Source organism: Passer domesticus, chromosome 1, assembly GCF_036417665.1.
Source record: "Passer domesticus isolate bPasDom1 chromosome 1, bPasDom1.hap1, whole genome shotgun sequence".
Lineage (NCBI taxonomy): Eukaryota > Metazoa > Chordata > Aves > Passeriformes > Passeridae > Passer > Passer domesticus.
The window spans coordinates 114,901,319-114,923,875 of NC_087474.1; the positions used below are offsets into that span (position 1 = coordinate 114,901,319).

General features: G+C 38.1%; 1 protein-coding gene across 2 annotated transcripts in view; it reads left to right on the plus strand.

Annotated features, from left to right (window-relative positions):
* TTC39C (tetratricopeptide repeat domain 39C) overlaps positions 1-20,775 on the plus strand; it is a 36,834-nt gene extending 16,059 nt beyond the window's left edge. For both annotated transcript variants that reach the window (XM_064435422.1, XM_064435432.1), the window contains exons 5-14: positions 1,199-1,553; positions 2,842-3,010; positions 9,412-9,505; positions 10,341-10,448; positions 10,930-11,039; positions 11,718-11,841; positions 14,750-14,847; positions 15,746-15,850; positions 17,553-17,591; positions 18,204-20,775. In XM_064435422.1, the coding sequence (XP_064291492.1) occupies positions 1,199-1,553; positions 2,842-3,010; positions 9,412-9,505; positions 10,341-10,448; positions 10,930-11,039; positions 11,718-11,841; positions 14,750-14,847; positions 15,746-15,850; positions 17,553-17,591; positions 18,204-18,293 (1,292 nt within the window). In that variant the 3' untranslated portion in view covers positions 18,294-20,775. The remainder of the gene's footprint in view (positions 1-1,198; positions 1,554-2,841; positions 3,011-9,411; positions 9,506-10,340; positions 10,449-10,929; positions 11,040-11,717; positions 11,842-14,749; positions 14,848-15,745; positions 15,851-17,552; positions 17,592-18,203) is intronic.
* Positions 20,776-22,557: the final 1,782 nt, after the last annotated feature.

The following is a 22,557-nucleotide window of genomic DNA, read 5'->3' on the forward strand; positions in this document are numbered from 1 at the left end:
TCAAACTAGCTTCATGCCCTCTTCATATAACATAAATCCAAAAAGAGTCAGTCTAGTCTGTGATGTTACTTTCTTTAGAAATGTTGGGCTTTTTTTGTGATTTGGGAGGGGTTTTGTCAAAGGCATCAAAGCCTTTTATAGAGTTGTTTGCTATTAATAGCATCTTGCTTTTCTTTGACACACCCCACCTGTTATGGTCTAATTCTGGCAGTAGTTATAACACTGATCTTTGCAAATCTGCCTATATTTGTTTAGAACACTGCTGCTTAAAACATGTTCTTCTTATATTTTGAGTTGGTCTTTGTCACTGCAGTTCCTGACTCTCAGGGCCCTGTCACAGCCAAAATGCTGGTGTCTTTTTTATAGCTAATGTGTGCAAGGATATTCTCCATTTGTTTCATGTTTAACACTTACCATTACTAAAGGGTGTGCTTATAACAAAGATGATTGCTGTGTAAATAGGCAAATTTAACATCTTCCTCTTTTGATGTCAGGCCTTTCTTTACCCTGCTGTAAAGATCACAGACTGAGAATGCCGTCATTCTCAAACAAGAATGCTCAAGACCAGATTTCTAGGGAAATTCAGGTACCCACATTGCTATTGAAATTGAGGAAGTTAGGCAACTGCAAAATACTTCAAAACCAAGTAATTTTTGTGTGGGTTTTCCTTTCCTTAATTGTAGGGCACTGTGTGCAATGCAAGGGGCAGGGAAGTGATAATATTGAAAATCTTACTGTCTGACCCAAAGGAAAAGGCTTTTCTTCATATTTTTGGATCAACTGTGTTTTACCATAATTTGGGCTTAATAGAGGAGGTGTAATCTCTTTTGAGTTTTGCTTCTCTCTGTTTGCTAGGCATCTGATTCATCTGCACCCTGTAGTGGAGCAAAATCCAGCACCAAGTTCTTTGATTGCTCTCTTTCTCTCTGACAGCTGTACTGCTGCATCGCTGACCAGAGCTGCCTCTGCCTTGTGTGCTGCTGTAAAGTCTGTGGTTGTACACTCTGAACTTCCTAGTGCCCACTGTGCGAGACCTCTCTGAGGGAGCAGTAGCTATTACAAAATCCTTTATACACTAAGTTGTTGCACGTAGAGCGAGCATCTTGGGCTTGGAAAATAGCATTTACTACTTAGGATGTTCCGCTTCTGAAATATGTCCTTGAAGTATTTCTTTCTTCCTTGATTTTTTTTTTTTTAGCATACATAAAAGGTGGGTGGATACTCCGAAAAGCCTGGAAAATTTACAATAAGTGCTATACGGACATTAATACACTTCAGGAAATATATCAGAAGAAAACCACTCAGGAATCCTTGACTTCTGATGCTGCAAATGATAATCATATTGCTGCAGAAGGTGTAACGGAGGATTCGCTAAACAGACTGAAAGGTGCTGTTAGCTTTGGATATGGACTTTTTCATCTTTGCATATCCATGGTGCCCCCAAACCTGCTCAAAATCATCAACCTGCTGGGTTTTCCTGGAGACCGCCTACAGGGGCTTTCCTCACTGATGTATGCAAGTGAAAGTAAGGACATGAAGGCCCCTTTAGCTACGTGAGTAGCTATATTGAAATGCTTTGGTAGATAACTTAGTACTAAAAGTAAGTAACTGGGAAAAAGTCAAAACCAAAAAGTCATGTTGCTTTAAAGGAAACAACAGCAGGTAAAATAAACTGGTAGTTTGTTGTTTAACATACCATGATTTAGTAAATTCATCACTCACTAATGTATGAGATCTCTGCTGTTAATTATTTACATGTATTTGGGGTTTGGGTCAGTATTTTGCTGTATTCTTCAGTACCTGCAGTTCTAATGTCCTGTAATTGAAATGCCAGCAGAGTAAATAAAAGCTCCCCCTGAAGGCTGTGTGAATTTACCCGAGTTACATTCTCTGCTGTGGAGAGCATACTACTTAGTATGACTCACTGGTCTCATTTAGCAATTTTTTCTTGCTACTAACAAAACATTTTTAATTGTTTTTTTTTGTTTGTTTGTCTTAGCATCTCAGTAAAATGAGATGTTCCTTATAGAATTTTTAAGGGAGTATTTTTTGTGTACTCTTTTTCTCAAGAATTCATACTGTGCTCAGTTCTTTTCAAGAGCTGAAGGATTGGCCAGAGCTAATTTAACCAGCCCTCATAAATGGCTTTATTATTCCATTATCTAAAATTCAATGCTTTTATTACTGGACCTACTGCAGGTACCATCAGGTGTCAGTTTTGAAACACGAAAAAAAAGATATATTTGGGGAATATTTTCTCCTTCAGATAGTCTTGGAAATCTTTATGCTCTGCCTTTGTTTCCAGGAGTGATGTAGGTCATGTAAATATCTATCTTTCTGAACACAGAATGTATTTCTTTTTCACATTGATTTCAGGAGTGTCTGCTGGTGTGTGTTCAGGGCTTTTTGTTGATTTTTGTCAGGGCTTCTTTTGTTGTTTGGTTTTGGGGTTTTTGTTTGCTTTGGGGTTTTGTTTTTTTTTTTTGTTGTTTGGCTTTTTTTGTTTCCCTCTCTAGTAAAGAATTATTTTTCAAAGTATTATTGTGGGTTTTTGTTTTCTAAAATCTATTGAGATCTAAAGACAACTGCTTTCATGCTATGAGCTCAGTTGTTTCTTTGCCTTTGTGTAATGTGCTCTGAATTGTATGTTCAGGTGCAGTTTCAGAGTACGTTGATGTATGGCAGTAGTATTGTGTTTAAAGTATAAAACCAGGTTGTATAATACAAGATTCATATCTATCTTTGTCTTCCAGAATAATTAAAAAGTTTGTCTGTGCAGAATGTTATCCTTAAATTTCTGTTTACAAGCTGTAATCCTTTTTACTCTTACTTTTCTTTTAGATTAGCTCTCTTGTGGTACCACACAGTTGTTCGTCCCTTTTTTGCTCTTGATGGCAGCGATAACAAGGCAGGATTAAAGGAGGCAAAAGAAATTCTTGCCAAAAAAGAATCTGCATATCCAAATTCTTCTCTATTCATGTTCTTCAAGGGAAGGATACAGCGATTAGAGGTATTGCACATTGTCATCCTTTAGACTGATTTTTCCTCCTGATCATTCCTTATGTTTTTCTGATGTGAATGAACTGTGCAAGTTTCTGCAGATTGTCACTAAAGATGCAGGTACATGGAAGATGAGAAAGATTGGATAAGTCCTTCCTAGTTTCAAGTTCACATACAGACCTTGCTCTTCCACTAGATCTATCTGAATTAACAACGTTTTGAAATTATTTCTCAGCTACTTGATACTTCTGCAACTCTGTGCTAAAAGGAAGTGCATTTGGCCACTCAGATTTCTTGAGCTATTTCAGTTTTGCTTGTCAAGCTAAAATTGAGTATTATCTGCTGAGTACATAGTATTTATCTTCCTCTCTGTTTTATGGGTTGTTCATATACAGCTAAATCTCTGCAGTAGTTTCCCTTAAATAACTACTTTGCTTTTCAGAGGTCACACCAGGATGTTTTCTGTCTCTAAGGGTGAGCTCTGACCTGAGCGGAAATGTATTCACTGAAAATGTGTTTGTGAATGCTATTGCAAAGCATTATTCAAACACTGCAGCAGCCTCGTGGATTTTGGCTGAATTATTCTCTAAGAATCTGTTTGAAGTACTACTCAACTCCTAGCTGCTGCTTTTATCAGACCAGAATATTTTCTGAGCAATTACATGAACCAGAAAATCTAACACAAAAGCAGAAGCCCAGAATGTTCAAACCCTTCATATCAACATTATAATTACAAGAGCTAATTGAGATGTTGATATTAGTTGCTAGATTTGCAGCTAAGTCTTTCAAATGCAGCTCAGTATTTTCAGAGAGGTAGTAGCAGAGCAGAGGAACAGGCTTCAGTGCCCTTTCAGATTTTCAGGTGTATTGCTGCATGGGATTTGAATGTTGTTTTTCTTTTTTTTGCTGTCTTTTGAAAGCAGTGGTGCATTTTGGGAATTACATTGTCACAGGCAAGTTGTCACTCTTGGGAAAGTATTACTGTTGCCTGAGTAGGAAAGACCTTGATGGGTTTTATTAATTTATATGCCTATTCCATTCTTATGGTAAAATCAAATTTTTAGGGAATAACTGCACAATGAATGCAGGGTATAACTTGGTATTTTAATGTAATGAGGAATAAAATTCAGATGATTCTTCTGACTTTCAGGGCAAGTTATGGCAAAAGTCTAAACATAAGTTGTTAATAAATTGAGTGTATGTGTAAAGAAAGAGAATATATTTGGGTAAGTGTCAGTTTTGTGTAGTCAATTCCTTTCTGGAGAACTGTAATATTTCAAAGGAGAGCTGTTTAAGTGTAATCTTACTGCATTATTTAATGCACTGTATGATACTGCACTTATGCACTGTGTAATACACTCCAGATACTGTATGGAGATAGTGAAGTTTAGCTCCAAGTGAATGGAGACAGCACGGCCATGTTAACTAAGTAAGTTAACTCAGGCAGGCAGAATGCTGTGCATTATGCTGTGTAGCCATGCCCTTAGTCAGCAGAAAGCTTTTTGGTTGCTGACAGGAATTAAAATGTTTCTTTGCTATTCATGTGTGTGTTCTCATGAGTGCTTTTCCATTCAGCAGCCTCTTCCCCCTTCCCCCATCATTTCTTTGTTCCAAGTGGTGCTCAGTCACAGAGGTTTTGCTGTGTCCGAATGTTCCATGCTGTTGGCATTATAGTGAAGGAAGGAATGTGTCTGGTGGCAGTGGCATAGGGAGCTGCACTGGGTTTCTGGACAGCACACTTGTGGTTACATGTGTCCTGAATCTGGGCATTGGTCTTACAAGCATCCATTGCACATCCCTGTGTCCAGCAGGGCCAGTGACTGTGTCCCCTGTGTGGGGGCACTGGTGAGGCCTCACCTCAAGTAGTGTCTAGTCCTGGGCCCCTCAATTCAAGACATTGAGGTTGTTGGTGTGTCCAGAGAAGGGCAACACAACTGGTGAAGGGTCTGGAGCACAAGTCTTTGAGGAGCAGCTGAGGGAGCTGGGATTGTTTAGTCTGGAGTAGAGGAGGCTCAGGGGTGACCTTATCACTCTCTACAACTGCCTGAAAGGAGACTGTAGCCAACTGGGGATCAATCCCTTTTCCCAGTCAGTGAGCAACAGGATGAGGGACATGGCCTCAAGCTGAGCTACGGCGTGGTTCAAGCTGGAGATCAGGAGTAATTTATTCACAGAAGGGGTTGTTAATCTTTGGAACAAACTGTGCAGGGAGGTGGTGGGATTGCTCTCCCTGAAGGTGTTCAAGAAATGACTGGATGTGGTTCTTAGTGCTGTGGTTTAATTGACAAGGTGGTGATTGGTCAAAGGTTGGGCTGATCTTTGAGGTCTCTTTCAGCCTAAACAATTCTGTGATTCTGAACCAGAAGTGCACAGACACTCTGACATTACAGGCTAAAATGCTGAGTTGTAATTTCCTCCTCATTTCTAAGGTGGGTCAGGAAAGCTCCTGCAAAGCCTAGGAAGTTATTTGGCCTTCCTTGAAACTGTTAGTGCACAGTTAGGTTTAAATTCTTCCCAGTGGGCATGGGACATTATTTCAGGTGGCTTACCAGAATTATATTTTAACCTATAGGTACTTAAAATTATACCTTGAGCTGAAGTTTATATACTTTAGAGTCCTTCTTTCACATCTGTCATCGTTTAATGGACCTTGACACAATATAATAGTACAGATGGATAAAAGGACCTTAGATGTTACTCAGACCTTGTGTGTTCCATTTATGGTTGTAGGGTTTGCATTAAGGCCTGCTAGCACCCAGTCCATCAAATTTTTTTTCTTGTGATCCTGCATACATTTTTTGTAGCCTTCAGCTTATGGTATATTCAGCTTCCATTAGGAAGCCTTCATACTGTATGTATGTGTCTTTTCTTTTCTATGGAGAAAAAAATCAGTAAGTAGCACAGTTCAGCCCAGGGACCCTTGGAGACAGGGAAACTGTTCAAAAGGTAGGAGCAGTAATTCAGGACTGGACAGTGAGACACAAATCTGACACAGGAGAAAATTGCCAAGGAAGGCAGTCTAGGAGAAAGCACCATCTCTGTGAAACCTTCCTGTCTATAAAAGACAAATGAACAGCATAGAAATGAATAATGCTTTGTGTCCCAAAAAGCATGAATGGATATTAGTCACTAAAACCCTTAGCAGTTTTCAAAGAAGTAGCCTTACAGGTGTGATAAATGTGGAGCAGATTATCTATCAGCTTTTCTCTCCCAGATTCACATTTTTGAGAGAAAAGTCTGAAAACATTTGGAGACTATTGAATTGGGCAAGTTAAGGGAAAGGAGAGGAAGATCCTGGAAAGACTGGAATGAAAGTGCGCCAGAAAGTTAAAGGTTGCAGTGCTAGGTTGATCAAATGTCTTTTTTCTTTCCAAAGAGTAGGTTAAAAGACTGTGTGTTAAAAGTAGCATTTTTACTGACTTTTGCATAATTCACTAAGGCAGCTTTTGTGGACATTTCTGTGCTTGATTTGTGATTATATGGTACATGTTCCAGCCTCAAAATGTATATTATATATAAACAACAGGAAATCTCTGGCTGCAAAACTGAAAAAAACCCCTCAGGTTCTGAGGCTTGACTCATATTTTCCATTGGTGTAGGTGCATGTAAATGGTCTGAAGGAAAAAGTACCAAATACTTCAGCTGACAGGTGGAGCACAGTGGCACTTTCAGGTGTGCTAAAGTGTACATCAAGTGTGCTTGATGAGCAGCCTGCACAAAATATGCAGTGGTAACATGTGCTTGAATGTAATGCCTCCAAGCACCTCTTGCTTTTTAGTTACCTTTTATAGATGTTATGGTATCAGCAACATCATTCTTATTTAGGGGTGAGAGGATATGGTACAGAAAAGCAGACTGAGGACAAGAGTAATAACAAGTATTGAGAAGTCTTAAATGAATTTTCTGAAAGAAAATCACAGTAGTGTCTAAAATAAAAAAATTTGCAGAGCACGCATAACATCAAGGTTTATTTTCAGGAGTTGTGCTGACTTTTCTAGTTACTTGTTCCTATAAAATACTATATCTTAGTGTTATTCTAGTTTGATTTTATGACTTGTCTGAGGAAAAATAGGTTTTAGTGTGTTAAGGAGTAGAAAATACAGGCTTTGAACAGCCATATAGTGTCCTCTGGTGTAAATTGTTAGCTTTTAGAAGTTGATTTTTGGTTTTCCCTTATTTCTGAGCATGACTTCTTAAAAGCTTTATGAATTCAGAGTGATGATTGAGAATAGAAAAGGAAATTGTCCTGAGATTTCAGAAAAACTCTGGGAAATGCATGCTGTTTCAGGAAGCTGAATTGTCTTGGTAAGCTCTATAGATGCTTAGCTTTTGGGTTGGGGTGCTTTTAGTTTTAATGTGAAGTCCAGAAATGTAAGACTAGGCTTCTCACATTAGGTTTGTTAATCCTCTTTATGGTTTTGTAGTTCTGTATATTACATATTTTATGTGTTGGTCTTTTTTTGTGTTTGTATTATGTCCAAAAGAGATGTCAGTGATACCTATTGAAGGAATTACAAGCGTTTGTATATATCTTTATAAACCTCAAGAGCATTAATTTCAGGTGCAGCCAGGATGTTACACTTGCAGACTCTTAGACTTTGTAATTATTTTTGTTTGTTCTTTTAAGCAGTAAACAGAAAGTAATTAATTTAAGAATTAACACCAAGAGTAGTAATTCATATTCCAGGATGTTGCTGCAATCCCTGGAGATGATTGAAACTTTAATTATTAATGAATGTCTCTGAAACATACTTAAATGAGCTTGATGCTGAAGGAAAACTTAGGTAGATGTCAAAACATGTGAGAGATGTAGAGAGTTAGAGAGGTGGGTTCTAGAAGCTTTGAATATTCAACAAACTGGACTTGTGTATTGCAAGGTGGTTGGTATTTCCTGTGCTGCCCCAGGCAGGTGTCCAGCATTGCAGACAATGATTGCCAGTAGTCATTGTATGGAATAAGTGATTTCAATTTCAGAATGGTTAGGGGTTTAGAAGGCGGTGTATCTTTGAAGAGAACTAACTATTAGATTTTCTCTCTTTTTTTTTTTTTTTTGGTAATTTTCCTCAGAAGCACTGAAAACATAGATTTACAGAGCTTTTGAATTCCTAGCAGAGAAATAGAGTTCTCAACTGATGTTATTTTATTTTTTTTTTTTTTTTCTGTGAGACTGGGCATAGCAGTTACTTCCCAGGCAGGTGTGTTGGGGTGATGCAGCATCAGTGGAATCATGTGTAGAGGAGTGAACAAGGAGCATCTGGCTCAGGCTCCCTGTCAGTTTTGAAGGCAAATATAAGTCACCTGTCTTTCTGTGTTGTATATTCTTCTGCCTTGGCAACAAGCATCTTATTTCAATCACTGTTGTGCTTTCCAAGTGTACAGTGTTTATATTGATACAGATGTGGCTCCCTGTGCAGGCAGTTGTGTTGTCTTGATGCAATGTGTATTATTTACAGTTAAATCATTCCTTAGCAACTAAACCAGTTTTCCCTGGTGAGACAAAGGAGAAAACCTAATAGAATAATTTCAGAGCTCTGTATGTGCTTGGTCTTAAGTTACAATGCTGCAGATTTTTGTAGGATTTTTTGAATTCAGTTATGTTGGTGTAGATGGTGGGTTTGCGTTTTCAAGGGTTTCTTTTGCTCACATGCTTAGTCAGCAAAGAGGAGCTTAAAAATTCTTCTGTTGTATAAATTATAATAAATGTATGTGATCATAAATACAGGAACAGTATTAAAGCGGGTATAGGCTGTATTAGACTATACAGTATGTTTAATTAAATATTGCTTTTCATTCCCCCCCCATAATGATTGATAGGGAGAAGTCCCATCTCAGACTAAGAAGACCAGGTTGTCAAAAGAACTATCATTCTAGTTCTTAGAAAAATGTCAGCTCTTTTTGCTAAGCTGTTGTTAGCTAATGATTCTATCAAAATGCTTTTTCTCTCATATGCTTTTTATCTTCTTACGTGTCATGCAGCATTTTTGAATTCTCTATTAACTGTTGCTTGAAGGGGTTTCTGAGGCATATGGGAAGAGGTGAAAAGTTCAAAATAAATGAAATCAAACACTAAAGGTATCCTCTTGTGTAGAAAGCTAAACTTCATTAGCAGATATTAAAAATATGATTTTTAAAGGTGGAATGACTAGTAAAAGTAGAAGTGAGATAACTTAAAAGCTTAATACACAAACCAAATGAATTTTGGACTTAATAGCACATAGGAGGAATATACTCACTTGATTTTTAAGGTTGAAACATGATCTGACCTGGCAGCTATTACACTGTCAAACTCCTCTAGGTTTTATTAGCTATCTATTAGAAGAAATACGAATTTTTCTTTATCAATGTTAAATTATCAAAAAAATTTTAAATCTCAGGTGTCTGAATTTTTTCTTTTTCTTTCACCTTTGTTAGTGTCAAATTAATAGTGCCTTGACCTCATTTCATACTGCTTTGGAACTTGCCACAGACCAAAGGGAGATTCAACACGTCTGCTTATATGAAATAGGTACGTTGGATGTGTGTTCACCATAAATAGCTCAGTTTCAAGTTTGGCAGCTTCAGTAAACAAACTGGAGACTTCTTACTAGGGTTTTAAAAAAGGTTTTTAGATTACTGGCCTTTGTCTTGGGTAGATTATGGTATTGATCTTCTTGTTTAGACAAGTAGAATTTAACACTTTTTCATAATAAAATTACCTGCAAGTACAAGGTGATGCAAAATCAGAGAGTAGACTGTGGAATCAAGGGCAAACTGTTAACCTACTGAGTATTATTTAAAATTAGAAATAAACTCATCTGACTTGTCTGTGGATTTACCACTTCTGTGCCAAAAACTCATCAGTTTAGTGGAGCTTCACAGTTTGCAGGGTCTGTATTTCATGTTCATTTCCTTCTATCAGTAGCAGGATAAATAGTCTTAATTTGCATACACGTCTTTACAGTGGAGAAGATAGGTTGCTTCAACCTTTAAATGGGATCTTGTCACAGTAGAAAATAATAATGGAAAAAGTAGTAGCTTTGTAAGTTTCAACATTCTACAGAATGTAGTATCTAAATTTTTTAAATGAGAGCTCTTGGTATATAATTTTGTTCCTGCTCTGAAATGTGGATTAATTATTTCCTATGGAATCTTCTAATTCAAAATGTTCCAGTAAATTTAAATCAGATTTTAAATGTGTGTCATATGTTTTTGTTTTTAATTTTCCAGTTATTTTTATAGTTGTTAAACGTGCTCCAGCTCTCATAACAAAACAAACACAACAGAACTGTGTATTCCAATAATGTTGACACCGAGTTTGAATTTCTGTACTTCCCCTGAAGTTAAATCAGTGTTGCTTTCAGGTTGGTGCAGCATGATAGAGATGAACTTCAAAGATGCCTTTGAATCCTTCGAAAGGCTTAAAAATGAATCCAGGTGGTCCCAGTGCTACTATGCTTATTTAACAGCAGGTGGGTATATCCAGGGTGTTGGGGAAATGGAAGTCAGTGATGTGGTAAGGTTTTGGCACTGTTTTCTCTTGGGAAACTTGCTGGTGCACATAGTGCCTTCCACACTGCCTGCTGCACATGCAGGTTTGTGCCAGGCTTGACTTGGACACTTGTGTTTCTTTCTATAATGAGCACTTGCATGCTCAGACATGCACCTGCCTGTCTGTACACCCCTCTCCATGTAGATAGAATTATTACCACTTTACAAGCTTGGTGGTATTACTTTCTTTAATGGATATAAAAAGCAGTACTGACTTTTTGATGAACACAGAGGGTACCTGGGGGAGTTGAGATTACCGTGCTGTCAAATCTTCAGTCTAGATAACTTTCTGGAAGTGAATGTGTGGAGATTTTTCTCTGTGACCATATGATATCTAATCTTAATTTTTCCTGTTTCATATCCCAGTACTGTTAATGTATTTTTGTTTCTGTATTCTTGCAGTGTGTCAAGGAGCCACTGGTGATGTCAATGGTGCTCAGAATGTCTTCAAGGAAGTTCAGAAGCTTTTCAAGAGAAAAAACAATCAGATTGAACAATTTTCAGTGAAAAAGGTTAATTTTTGCATAGGCTGACTTGTTTTGGTACACTGATGACAGTTCAGTTTTTAGTTCAGTATTCTGTTTAACAGGATGCATCTCCTTTCTGCTGTCCTGCTTCTGTAGAATTTGTGGGAAGGAATAGGGTGGAAAAATAATAGTGTCATTTGAAGGACCTAACAAAGGAAATGTGAATTAGCTATTCATTCTACAACCAAAGTAATTATTAAAGATAAAAATACATGATACTCTAATTGCTTTTGTAATTTTCCTTGTAGCTTTGCCTTCCTTACTCCTTTTTATCTTGTCTTGTTTGTGAAAGCCTTAGTTGTTTTTGAGAGCTAGGAGTTGTCTAGGAAATAGCTCTCTACTGGAGATCTTGCAGATGATCCTTTCTCAGCATCCAGTCAGTGTGCATTGGGACTGTGAAATACAGTAAAACCCAGTCAGGCTGCATACAAGGAGGTTTTAATTTTGATCAATATGTAAGCTCTTAAATTAGTTGCAAGATTTTGATTTTTTTAGTCATAAAATCCTTAAGCAAAGTTGCCACTGACTTTATTTTCATAAGATTGTTGGGTGACTTTATAAAACAGCTAAAATTAGTGTTTGTGATATATTGTTTGTAAATATCATGTTCCCTCTAAAGGAAAAGATTATGGATCTCCCTTCCTTCTTTCTTGCACTTTGCAGGCAGATAGATTCAGGAAACAAATACCAACCAAAGAGCTCTGTGTCCTGGCGTCCATTGAAGTGTTATACTTATGGAAAGCCCTTCCAAACTGTTCCCTCTCAAACTTACAGCATATGAGTCAAGGTATATATGGCTCCTTGATTTATTTATTTACATTTTAAAATGAGATGTATGTTTTTATGCTCTTGGGTGGAGTAGCTAATTGCAGTAGCATGAACATTTTTACTTGTGTGCATGTGTCATAGCAAAATACAGGTGAGTAACAAAAGAATAGTGACCCATTATGAATCAGCCTAATGCTTCATTTTTACAAGCTTTTGGGAGAAGTTGTAACTGCCTGCTGCATGTAGCTGTTTGTTAATCTTTGTTTAAAATGAAACAATAGCACAATAGTTACTGTTCCAAATCATTAAGCAAAATGTAACTTATTTAAACCTAACAACAAAATAGAAAAAAATCTAAAACTACATATTCATTCCTGCATGTCAGTTTTCTTCTAAGAGGAAATAGGTAGCTTGTGAGGTTATCTATGACATGATAGGTGTTCTGTTTGTCCTGGGACCTTCTTAAGTGGTGAGTGGTTGCCTCTTCCTTAGTCTCCAGCTGACTTTGGGTGTCTGCCATGTGAAGAAGCTTTTGTAGCAGTGTATATCATGAAGTGTTCAGTGTTTCTTACTCCATCCAGCAATCACTCGTTTGCGTTCTGCAAACTGTTTCAAGCTGGTTGAAGAGAAGACCAACATGATCTGCCTTGGCAGCCACTGACTGCATCAAAAGGAGTGTGGCCAGCAGGTCCAGGAAGGTGATTCTGCCCCTCTGCTCTGGTGAGATCCCTCCTGGAGTGCTGTGTCCAGGTCTGGGGTGCTCAGCACCAGAAAGACATGGACTTGCTGGAGTGGGTCACACAGATTATCAGAGGGCTGGAGTACCTCTCCTATGAGGTCAGGCTGAGAGGGTTTGGGATGTTCAGGCTGGAGAAGAGAAGCCTTCAGGCAGTCCTTAGAGAACCTTTCAGTTCTTAAAGGGGACCTGCAAGAGAGCTGGGGAGGGACTTCTTGCAAGGGCAGGGAGTGACAGGACACGAGGGAATGGCTTTAAACAGAAAGAAGCAGATTTAGATTAGATATTAAGAAGAAATTACTGTGAGGGTGGTGAGGCACCTGGAGCAGGTTGCCCAGGGAAGCTGTGTATGTCCCATCCCTGTGAGTGTTCCATGCTGGACAAGGCTCTGTGTAACCTGGTCCAGTGAAAGGTTGGCAGGGGCCTGGAACTAGATGGTCTTTAAGGTACCTTCCAACCAAAACCATTCTAAAATCCTCTGATTATTGCTTGCTCATTTAGAAAATACAAGAAAAATTGCCACGGGTTGTTTTTTTTTGTAATCATGGAATTTTGGGGATTGTACACAATTTTCACATTATGCTAGAAAACTCCATTCTTGAAGTCAAGAGTTAGGACTGGTTGTGGTGTTCGTTCCAGTTTTAATTTGAGATAACTTGTCCATTTAAATTGCATTATGGCAGTGGGTTATAGTCAGATTCCTAGTTTTCTAGTCACAAAGGTAATGGTAGGCTTTAAAATCAGATTTACTCACATCAAAATTAATTCGAGTGGTTTTTTTTGGCTGTCGTGTGCCTTCAGAGTGGTCAACTTTAGAGGGTGTAAGGAGTTTGCATTCTCTCCCGCACACTCAGGGCCAGTGTAGGCCTCCCTTGTGTAAGCTTCCAATCAGTGGTTCACATTTTAATGTGGAATAGCAGTATGGTTTCAACTTCAGAGATGCATTGCTTGTGAGTTTGACACTGACAAATATGTCTGCATCAGCCATCCCTGGCTGAATGTTTTCTGTGCAGTGAATGTTATTTCTGCACCTTATGTGTATTTCAAAAACATGAATAATAGGTTCTTTCCCACATTTGTTTTTTCTTGTCATGAACAATTGGATTGTAATTTGTTGGGGTGGATTTCCAGGTTTTTTCTCAGGGCTAGAACTTGACTTAAAGGAATTAATTTGTATCCACTTGCAGTTCTGTAAGTAAAATGCCAAATAATTTGAGACTTGTAATCCACACAAGAACTGACGATGCAAATACTTCATGAAGTCACCTTATAGTTATCCATAGGTGGCTTCTTTGGCTTGTGGATTATCTGTGTTGTGAATGCAGAGCTGGTTAAGATCTGGCAGGGCTTCCACTGTGATACAAAATGTTTAAGGAGCTGCACTGCTCCAGACACAGCAGTTATGGAATGAAAAGCCCTGTACTCTCTCCTTCCTGGAGGTGCTGGTGTGGGCAAGTGCAAATGGCTCCTCATGGAACTCACCTTGATTTAGCAGAGCTGGCACTAATAAGCTTGATCAAAATGGAATCTGATTCGTTCAGAAAGGGTTCCAAGTGTTGTGATTCAGCTTTTCCTGGAAACAGAGCACTACTCAGCTGAGACACAGTCTGTCCCCAGATTGTGGACCAGCTAAGGTCTGGCAAATAAACCTTATCCTGCCATCATCACTGCGAATTGTGATGCCAAAGCACTCTAGACTGGGTTCTTAAGTCCAGTACAAATTTTTGTATGTCTGTGACTTGGCTTCAGTTCAAAAAAAATCAGGTTTGTCTGAATTGTCCTGTACTCCTTCTAACTTGGACTGTGTATTTTTCTTTCAATATGTGGAACTAACCAATGTTCTGTAACACCAGAACTAGATGATTGTTTCTTAATTTTACCTTTTTGTGGATATTTCAAAGACCAGTAAAGATCAGTCCTTCTCTTGTGAGAGGAACACACCAACTACCTTTGACTTCAACCCATTCGTTCGTGTTAGGAACTGCTCTCATGAGTGACAGATTTCTTGATGAGGGTCATACAGAATGGGTTGTATTTAAAAGAAAACAACTTCCTTGTCTTTCTATTAATGTTACTAGCATCTCCTTTTTCTGGCAAAATTTAAATATCAGACTAAAAGACAATGTAAATCACAGTTCTTGTCTGAGAAAGTATTTCAAGCCACCTTGTTTACTGGAATCTTTTTGTTAAGCTTGCCATGATGTGGATGATTCATCGGCTGCTGGTTTGAGGAATTTGCTTCTTGGTGCCATACACAAATGCTTAGGAAATTCTGAAGATGCTATTCAGGTAAGTAGTTAAATGATAATTTCCTCCATTATTGCTATTTATAAACTATTCTTTAAAAACAGTGAGTAAGAGTATTAAACAAGTCATTAGTTTTTCAGTGCCATTGATCATTCTGGTTTGTGAATTCTAACAGTTTCTTTTAAAATCTTTTGATTTAACCTGTCTTCATTATATTCTGTGCTATGAAAGCAATTGTCTTTGTTGGAAGAGCATGGCAGTAAAATGGTTCGTAGTAATAAGAGTTAAAGGGAAGCTGGGAAGAATAAGAGAAGAGTTTTTGCTCTCCTAGATGTACTTTGTCCATCAAAGAAAATTAATGCTTTTTTTAAAGTATCTTGGAGATTGTCCTTTTGAAGGCACAGGTTTGCTGCTTCTTCTCTGGACATGTTAGAGAGAGGAATTTGATTATTAGTACATACGAAAGAATAATTTTGCCACCACTCTAGGTTTTTTTTTTTTTTTTTCTGTAGGTACATCTCTCCTTTTTCCTCCCCAAAATAGAATGCTATTAATACAAGCAGCAAGATGCTGGCTTTAAACCCTTCTTCTCCCTGCTCCATTTCTCTCTCACATACCTTAAATAATCTGGGTGTCAGATGTCACAGTTTCCTGTTAGAGCTAATATTTTTTTCAATATTAAGTTGGAAAACTCTTGACTCAATCACTATAATACTTGGTAAAAATCCAAACTAATAATTTTGCCTTGATACAGTAGTGTTGGTAAAAACATCTAGGAATCTATACCATTGTAAATTATTAATATATTCTCATCTTAGCTTTGGCTAATTTCTACAGATTAAAGTTCAGTGGTGCTTCTGCATTGTTTGGAAGTAACAACCAGTCAATTTTAATGTACCTCTGCAGTCTTTGGTTTCTTTTTTTCCTTCCATTTTTACAGTACTTTCAGCGAGCTGCTAAAGATGAACTCTGCCGTCAAAGCAACTTGTATGTCCAGCCATATGCTTGCTATGAACTTGGCTGTATCCTGTTGGACAATCCAGAGGTAATGGCATGACCTATTTTTAAACTTTAAAAAGTAGTGGAAGGAATCAACATGCAAAGAATGAAACAAAGTTTGTAGGTGACTGTGCATATGAAATTTTAAAAATTTGTTTTATACCTACCATAAAGAAACCTACAACTTTGTAGGGATGGGGGTTCAATCCAAGAAATGGAATGTGTTTTATATCACAATGTCTTAGTTTTTAAATATTGAGAGTGTTCCTGCTGCTGGTGGCAGCAAAGGCCTCACCAGAATGCCCTGGGTAGGCAGGGATTTCTTGTCTGCAACTGGTATTTAGTCTGGTAGATGCCTAGGGTCCTTTACTTACCTATTTAATATCCTGTTGGATGCCATTCAAAGTTCACCTGTACTTATCCTCTCCAAGTAGAATTTGATGCCTTCCTAAAATAGCAAGTGGTTTTTTAGTAATTTAAATTTCTTTAAAGCTGTTTGTGTGGGCATTTTGACTTCCACCCTGAGTAGTGAGGGTTTTGTTCTTCAGGATGTGGAAGAAAATAATCTACCTGGCTTTCAGATTGCTCAAATGGCTTGGCTGACAGTACATTTAATTGTTCAGGTCTTTGCACATACCCTAGCTCAGACAATCTTAAACCAGAGCAGCTTGTGCAGCACTCTTGGTGCCATTTCTCTCCTTAAATGTGTAACCCCAGTCCTTGGAATTTATGCCACTTGGTGTTGTTAATCAGATGGCAGGTTAGGAGGGAAGTGGTCACAGGGTAGTCACTTGAACCCCCCTTTACTGTATGTGGTGTATGAAGTAGTGGGCTGATAGTATCTCATATTCTTAAGATTCTGTTTTCAGTTGGTTTTGGTGTTGTCACAATTTATTTAGAGTTGAGCCTTTCCCTTAAAGGGCAAAAGAGAGGAAAATCTTTTAATAAAGACAGTTATCATGACAAAGGACAGAACTAGAAAATGCTTTTAAAACTTTTTTCTTTTTGAAAACCCTGCTGCTCTACTCTTAGAGCTGGGCTTTGAAGCCTGGAAGGAAGGTCTGAGTCCCATAACAGTTTCTGCTGCCTTTCTTTCCATGTTCATGTTTAAATTTGATCATGTCAAGCGTCTCTAACAAAAACCCCAAAAAATGTGGTATGTGAAGGTATGTTAAGATGTGAAGAACGTGAGAGCAGTCCTTTCTTCCTCCTGCTTTACATGCAGTGTGTGCACACAGTAGCTGAATACTCCACATGTAGGGTGTTTGAGAGCTGAACAAGCCTCAGCTGGAGGAGCTGTGATAGTGTTTAGCATATGAAAGATGTGGAGGAAACTCCCTCTTGTGGCACTCAGAAAATGAGGAGGTAAATGATGCCTGACTCCAATAAAGTGGGATGGGGTGGGGGAAAGCAAGAGCTAGAACTAGAGGTAAGTGGTTCCTGTTTATACAAAATTTCATTTAGTAGCTGGGGTGTTGTGCTAGAGCTCCATGGTGCTTAAGAAAGGGAATGGAATAGGACTTTAATTTCTATAATTTCACCTTTTCTGTAGAGGACTAGTAATACATAATAGTGCTTCTCATGGGTGCTTCATTAGTATTTCCAGTTTCCTAATTTGACAGGGTTTTGTCTGCTCAGTACCTTTTTGAAAGGTAGAGATGCTACACCAGTCTCACCAGCTCATTTACTTAAAGTGTATTCTGTAACATTTGTGATAGGTTTCCAATGCAATGTTTGTCTTTTTGTAGACTGTGCCAAGAGGCAAAACCTTACTGCTCCAAGCCAAGGTAAAAACTAAGGCATTTTCTAACTTAATTGTCTAAAATGAAAGGGCATTTGGGAGGGGAAGGGGGGAGTGGGTGTTAAGTGGTGATGTCCCTCACCTGTAATCTACAGCTCCTGTCACGTAAATGTGCATTAATGTGCATGATACACATTTATGTGTGCTCCATAGCTATGTGCTGCTAGGTCAGCCATCACACAGAGCCCACATCACTGACAGCTCCTGAAAGTCCTAGAACCTTGATAAGTTTTTCAACCAAGATTTGGCTACAAAAATTTTGAAAATTACAATTCTTCATTCCGTGTTTGTTCCAACTGGTTCCTGCCTTGGGCCTATTGGAATTTCTGGAGCTTTTGGATTAGTAGAACACTTCAGGTGCTCTTCAACTATATGGGCTTCAATCTGCCCTCTTTACCAACTTGGAATTTCTGTAATAATTCCTTTGCTATGGGTAATATGGGGATATTGTAACATGAAGTCGCCAGTTCACCTCTTTTCTTTGGACTCTTTTAACATGATTTTTTAAGCATTAATAGCAAAATTATCTGCACATCCTGAAGTGAAGGAGGCTAATAGGTATATGTTTGGGGTTTTTTTCTTGTTTTTTTCCCCCCAGGAGGAATTTACTGGCTATGACTTTGAGAACAGATTGCACGTCCGCATACACGCAGCCTTAGCCTCTCTGAGGGAAGTGGTTCCACAGTGACGTCAGGAAGGCTTGCTGTCCTTTCCCACAGTTCCTGCACTTTAGGATGAAGCAGAAGAAAGAGCTGTTGGGAAGTCCAGCTTTTCTTCTGAAAACCACTTGTGCCAGAGACACTTTCCTAGTATGGCAGAGTAAAAACATTACAATTTTAACTAAAGGTAAATCAACCAGGAAGAAGGTTAAGTGACCTTGTGTTTTTAACTCTTCATTTTTTATTTTGTTCAAACCAAGCTGAACACAGTTACTTGTAACTCTGTGGGTGAGCCTAAATAAGCACATTATTTACTTCAACAACATTGGCAAGGTTGATTTTTACCTTTTAAAACAGGTCTACATCTAAAATTTGCCAGAAGAAGCACTTTTGGTTTGATTAGAATAATGCAATATTAGTAGTTGGTTTAAATGTTGAAGTTGGAAGTGTCAGAATACTCCTTTTTATTCAAGTACTAGCCAGCACTCAGGAGGAGGAGGAGGAAAACTGTTCAGCCACAAAAAGCAGATCTTACTAAATTTTTGTGGCTTTTGCCAGTTACCTCATGATGGCTAATGGTGAATTTTAAACCTCTCACCCCTTTTTGTTCTTTATCCATTTCCTCCCAACCCAGCTCATATTTGTGATATCAGTGATGTCAATATTTAAGTTCTTTGCTTCTGGTACATTCCAGATAAATACTTTGACATGCAGCTACTGCTTGGCCAGTTCTTATTTCGGCTCTTAAATTCTGAATATCATATTAAGATTTCATATGTTTTTCATTCAAGCTGCTGGATCCTTACAGCAGTGACCTTTAAAGGTATTTAAAAAACCCGCAACCAAAAAAAAAAAAAAAAAAGCCAACCCACAAAACTGCTTTGGTAGTTACACCAATATTACAATATCTTCAGTCTCTGTATTGTATTTCAAGCCTGTGGTGTTAAGTTATTGAAATACCTCAGAGAGCCTAAAACTTTTGTCATGATTATATAATTTCTAATACTTGGCCATCAGTGTGCTTATCTGTAGCTTTTTTTACTTTTGTCTGTAATGTGTAGTATTTCCTTATGTTTTATATTCAGCTAATATTATATTCTAGGAAGGTAACTATTTTTTTAAAGAAGCTTATGAATGGAAATCTGACCATAAAGTTAGTTGAATTATGTTACTTTGCAAAGCTAAGAAAACTGGATATCCTTGGAAATAGTTATCCAAAAGCCTTATCTTTACTTTGGTCAGGTTGCCTTAAACAGTTCCTTAGCTTAAGCTTTTTTTGTTTCTTCTTACCTTTTTGTAGAGCATGTTGCCAAAGTTCTAGATTTGCCCACACTTAACCTTCATTGATTTGCTTTTGAGGTTACGTCTAAAGCAAGACTGATATGGAGGAAAGAAGTAATGTCCTGTTTGGTAGGCCAAATGAAATGGTTGAGACACTTTCATTTCTCTCTAGAAAGACACAGTTCTGCTATGAAAGGCATTCCTAGAGCAGTTTAACACTTCTGCTGCAGTTCCTGAAGGAGAGGAGGAACTCTTTATAAAGCAGTTTTATTTTTATATAATCTAGGTGTGTTACAGGTAGTACACTGGGATTTTTTTATTCCACCATGACAGTAATATTGAGTCATAAATGGGTGTTCAACCTTATTTGGTCAGTCCAAATAAATATTGACTAGAAAATGATATATTGTATATAGTGACTGCTTAGAGTTCAAATAATTATTTTAAAAATGGGCTTTAATGTACTTGAAATCTTATTTTGTCCTATCTGACTTTTAATGTTTTTCAATCAGACAGTCTGTTCTGGGTAAATAGCTGGGAATGATGTAGCTCCTGGCAAAATTCTTTTTAAATACACTCCTTAAATATGATGTGAGACTTGGCTGTTCAGGACACAAAGCACCTGCATGCAATTTGTGTTGGGATATTTAGAGTCTGCATACTTGGAGGTAGCTAGAAAATTGTAGTAAATTTACTAAAAGGCCTGTTCTCACCAGGCCAGGAGTGGGTATAGAAAGACATTATATGTTCATGTAACAGTTCAATAACTCTGTGCAAAGTGCAGCTTTCCTGTGGGCTTAGCAAATCATCACAACTGTATGTTTCTGTATTAATTTTTTTCCCCCTCTCTTCATAGGAGACCCTCCTACACTGTATATGGCAAAATTATTTTTTATGTTAGATTGTGCCTGTGATGAGAAAAAAAAAATCAATGGTCTTTTGTGTAAACTATTAAGTTTTTATACTGTGGAACTCGGAGGCATGGTCTAATAGCAATAATGGAATATGCATCTTGCTAATTAATATATTAAGGCCATCTTTACTGGGACAGGTATTTTTTGTTGATGTTGATGCAGTTTTTATCTCAGTACGACTCATTTCAGATAAACAACTAGAATTTTTAGATGTCACAAGGTGGCATATTTATTGTGATGTACTGTAAATGTTGTTAATTTACAGAACTTGCACTTTTATATTTCTGAGTAAAATTAAAAGAAATGTGGACATGAATTTTGTTCCTTTGCTTCTTGAGTTTGACTTCTGATTGGTAGCGTCCTGAACAAGATGATACTGGGAAAACTTCTGGGATGTTAGTGACAGTAACAAAGTTTTCTAGTCAGCAATTACCTCCAGCCTTTTTTCTTCCAGTATAATTACAGTCTCTTGGATTAGCAAGTGAGTTACATCATGTTGAGCTCAACCATAGAGTGAATGAGCTTTAAGGTACATTTTTAAGACCTCGAATTCATTTGTTCGTCACTGAAGAAAAAGAACCACATACAATTGTATTTGTTGCATTCCTACACCTTTGAAAAGTGTTTCTAATTTACTCTAAAGCAAGCATTTTAATTTCTTTTCTGACTTTGAATGCTTGTTTCATATTCTAATTCTGCTTTATTCCTAAATAAAATTCCCCAAATGCTGTACTGAATTGCTTTTCAGTTTGCAACAATGTGATTGTCTTTCCAGCAACAGATTGTACTTGTGTTTAAGAACGGCTCTGTACCCGCTGAAGTCTGAGCAGGTGTTGGGTTGATGTAGGCCTGATCAAACCTTGCAGTGGGGTGGAAGCAGAGTAGCCTGTACAGAACTCAACTTCCCTTTCCAGCAATCATTATGAAACACCAACAGTGGTAGGAAGCACATTAGAGGTTATGCAATCCTAAACAAATATTGTTAAAGCTGATCTTAAGTAAATTTATGCTTATCTTTTTATTTTAAGGCAGTTGGGAAGCCAGTGGCATCTGTCAGAAACTTTGCAGGCAGCCTAGAGCACAAAGTGAAGTTTAGGAGTAACAGACTTGTTCAAGTCACAAAAGTGTGCCATTGTTAGGAGATGGTGAAAAGTGTTCCAGCTCACCTGGCCTGTTCCCTACCCATTTCCTACCACACAGAAATTCAACTTGAGGCAGCCTTTCCAGAATTAAATGCTGAATTATTTCTATATCTGATTACTTTTTTGATGTGTGTTTGGACCCCACAGCTGGACTCACCACAGGTTATCAGGGTAGGTGCATATTAGTTGCTTATTTCTTCCCTGCCTTTGCTCAGCACCCCTTTGCACAAGAGCTTCACAATCTACTTAACCCCCTGTGTTTTAACCACCAGTGAGGGTCAGCCATGGGGAGTTCATGTGCATTTGTCTTACTGTTAGCCCTAATTTTTCCATTGCTGGTTTTTCCAAAATGCTGCTTGTCTTTTGGTGTGACCTATTCCATGATGGTGTTCCAGTCAAGTAGTCTGTTAAGCTCAGTAAGACTGGCTGTTGGTCAGTGCTCTTCAGGCATTTCTGGCAAGCTGTGCTTACCTAGAGGAGATGCCCAGGTGGGAGAGGGGAAGAGATTAAAAGGAAAAAAATGACTTGTTTGACTTGAGGATTTGAGAAGGAAGGGAGGTTGTCAGAATTTGCTAAGCAAAATAATTTTTGTAATAACAAGTTCCCAGTCTTTCACTAAAAGCAATATGTTTACTATATTAAGAAAAGATAGTTGTACTTCTGGGACATAGACTTCTTCCCAGTTAATGAATGACCTGATTCTTTTTCTGGTAGAAAAATAAGGCTTATCTGGGACCTTGATTTGCTGAACTTCTGCCCAGGCTCTTAGATTTCAACATTGCCTGGAATCTGTTACTTTTGCAAAGGGGTAAAAGGTGGTAGGACAAGGCAATGACCTCAGTTGGGCAGGCTGCTCATGGGCTGACAGCCCTTCCCTATGGGGCCAAAGGTTGATGTGTGTTAGTAAAGTACCTGGTACATTGCTCTTGGTGGCTTCCAAAACCAGCATTTAAGTC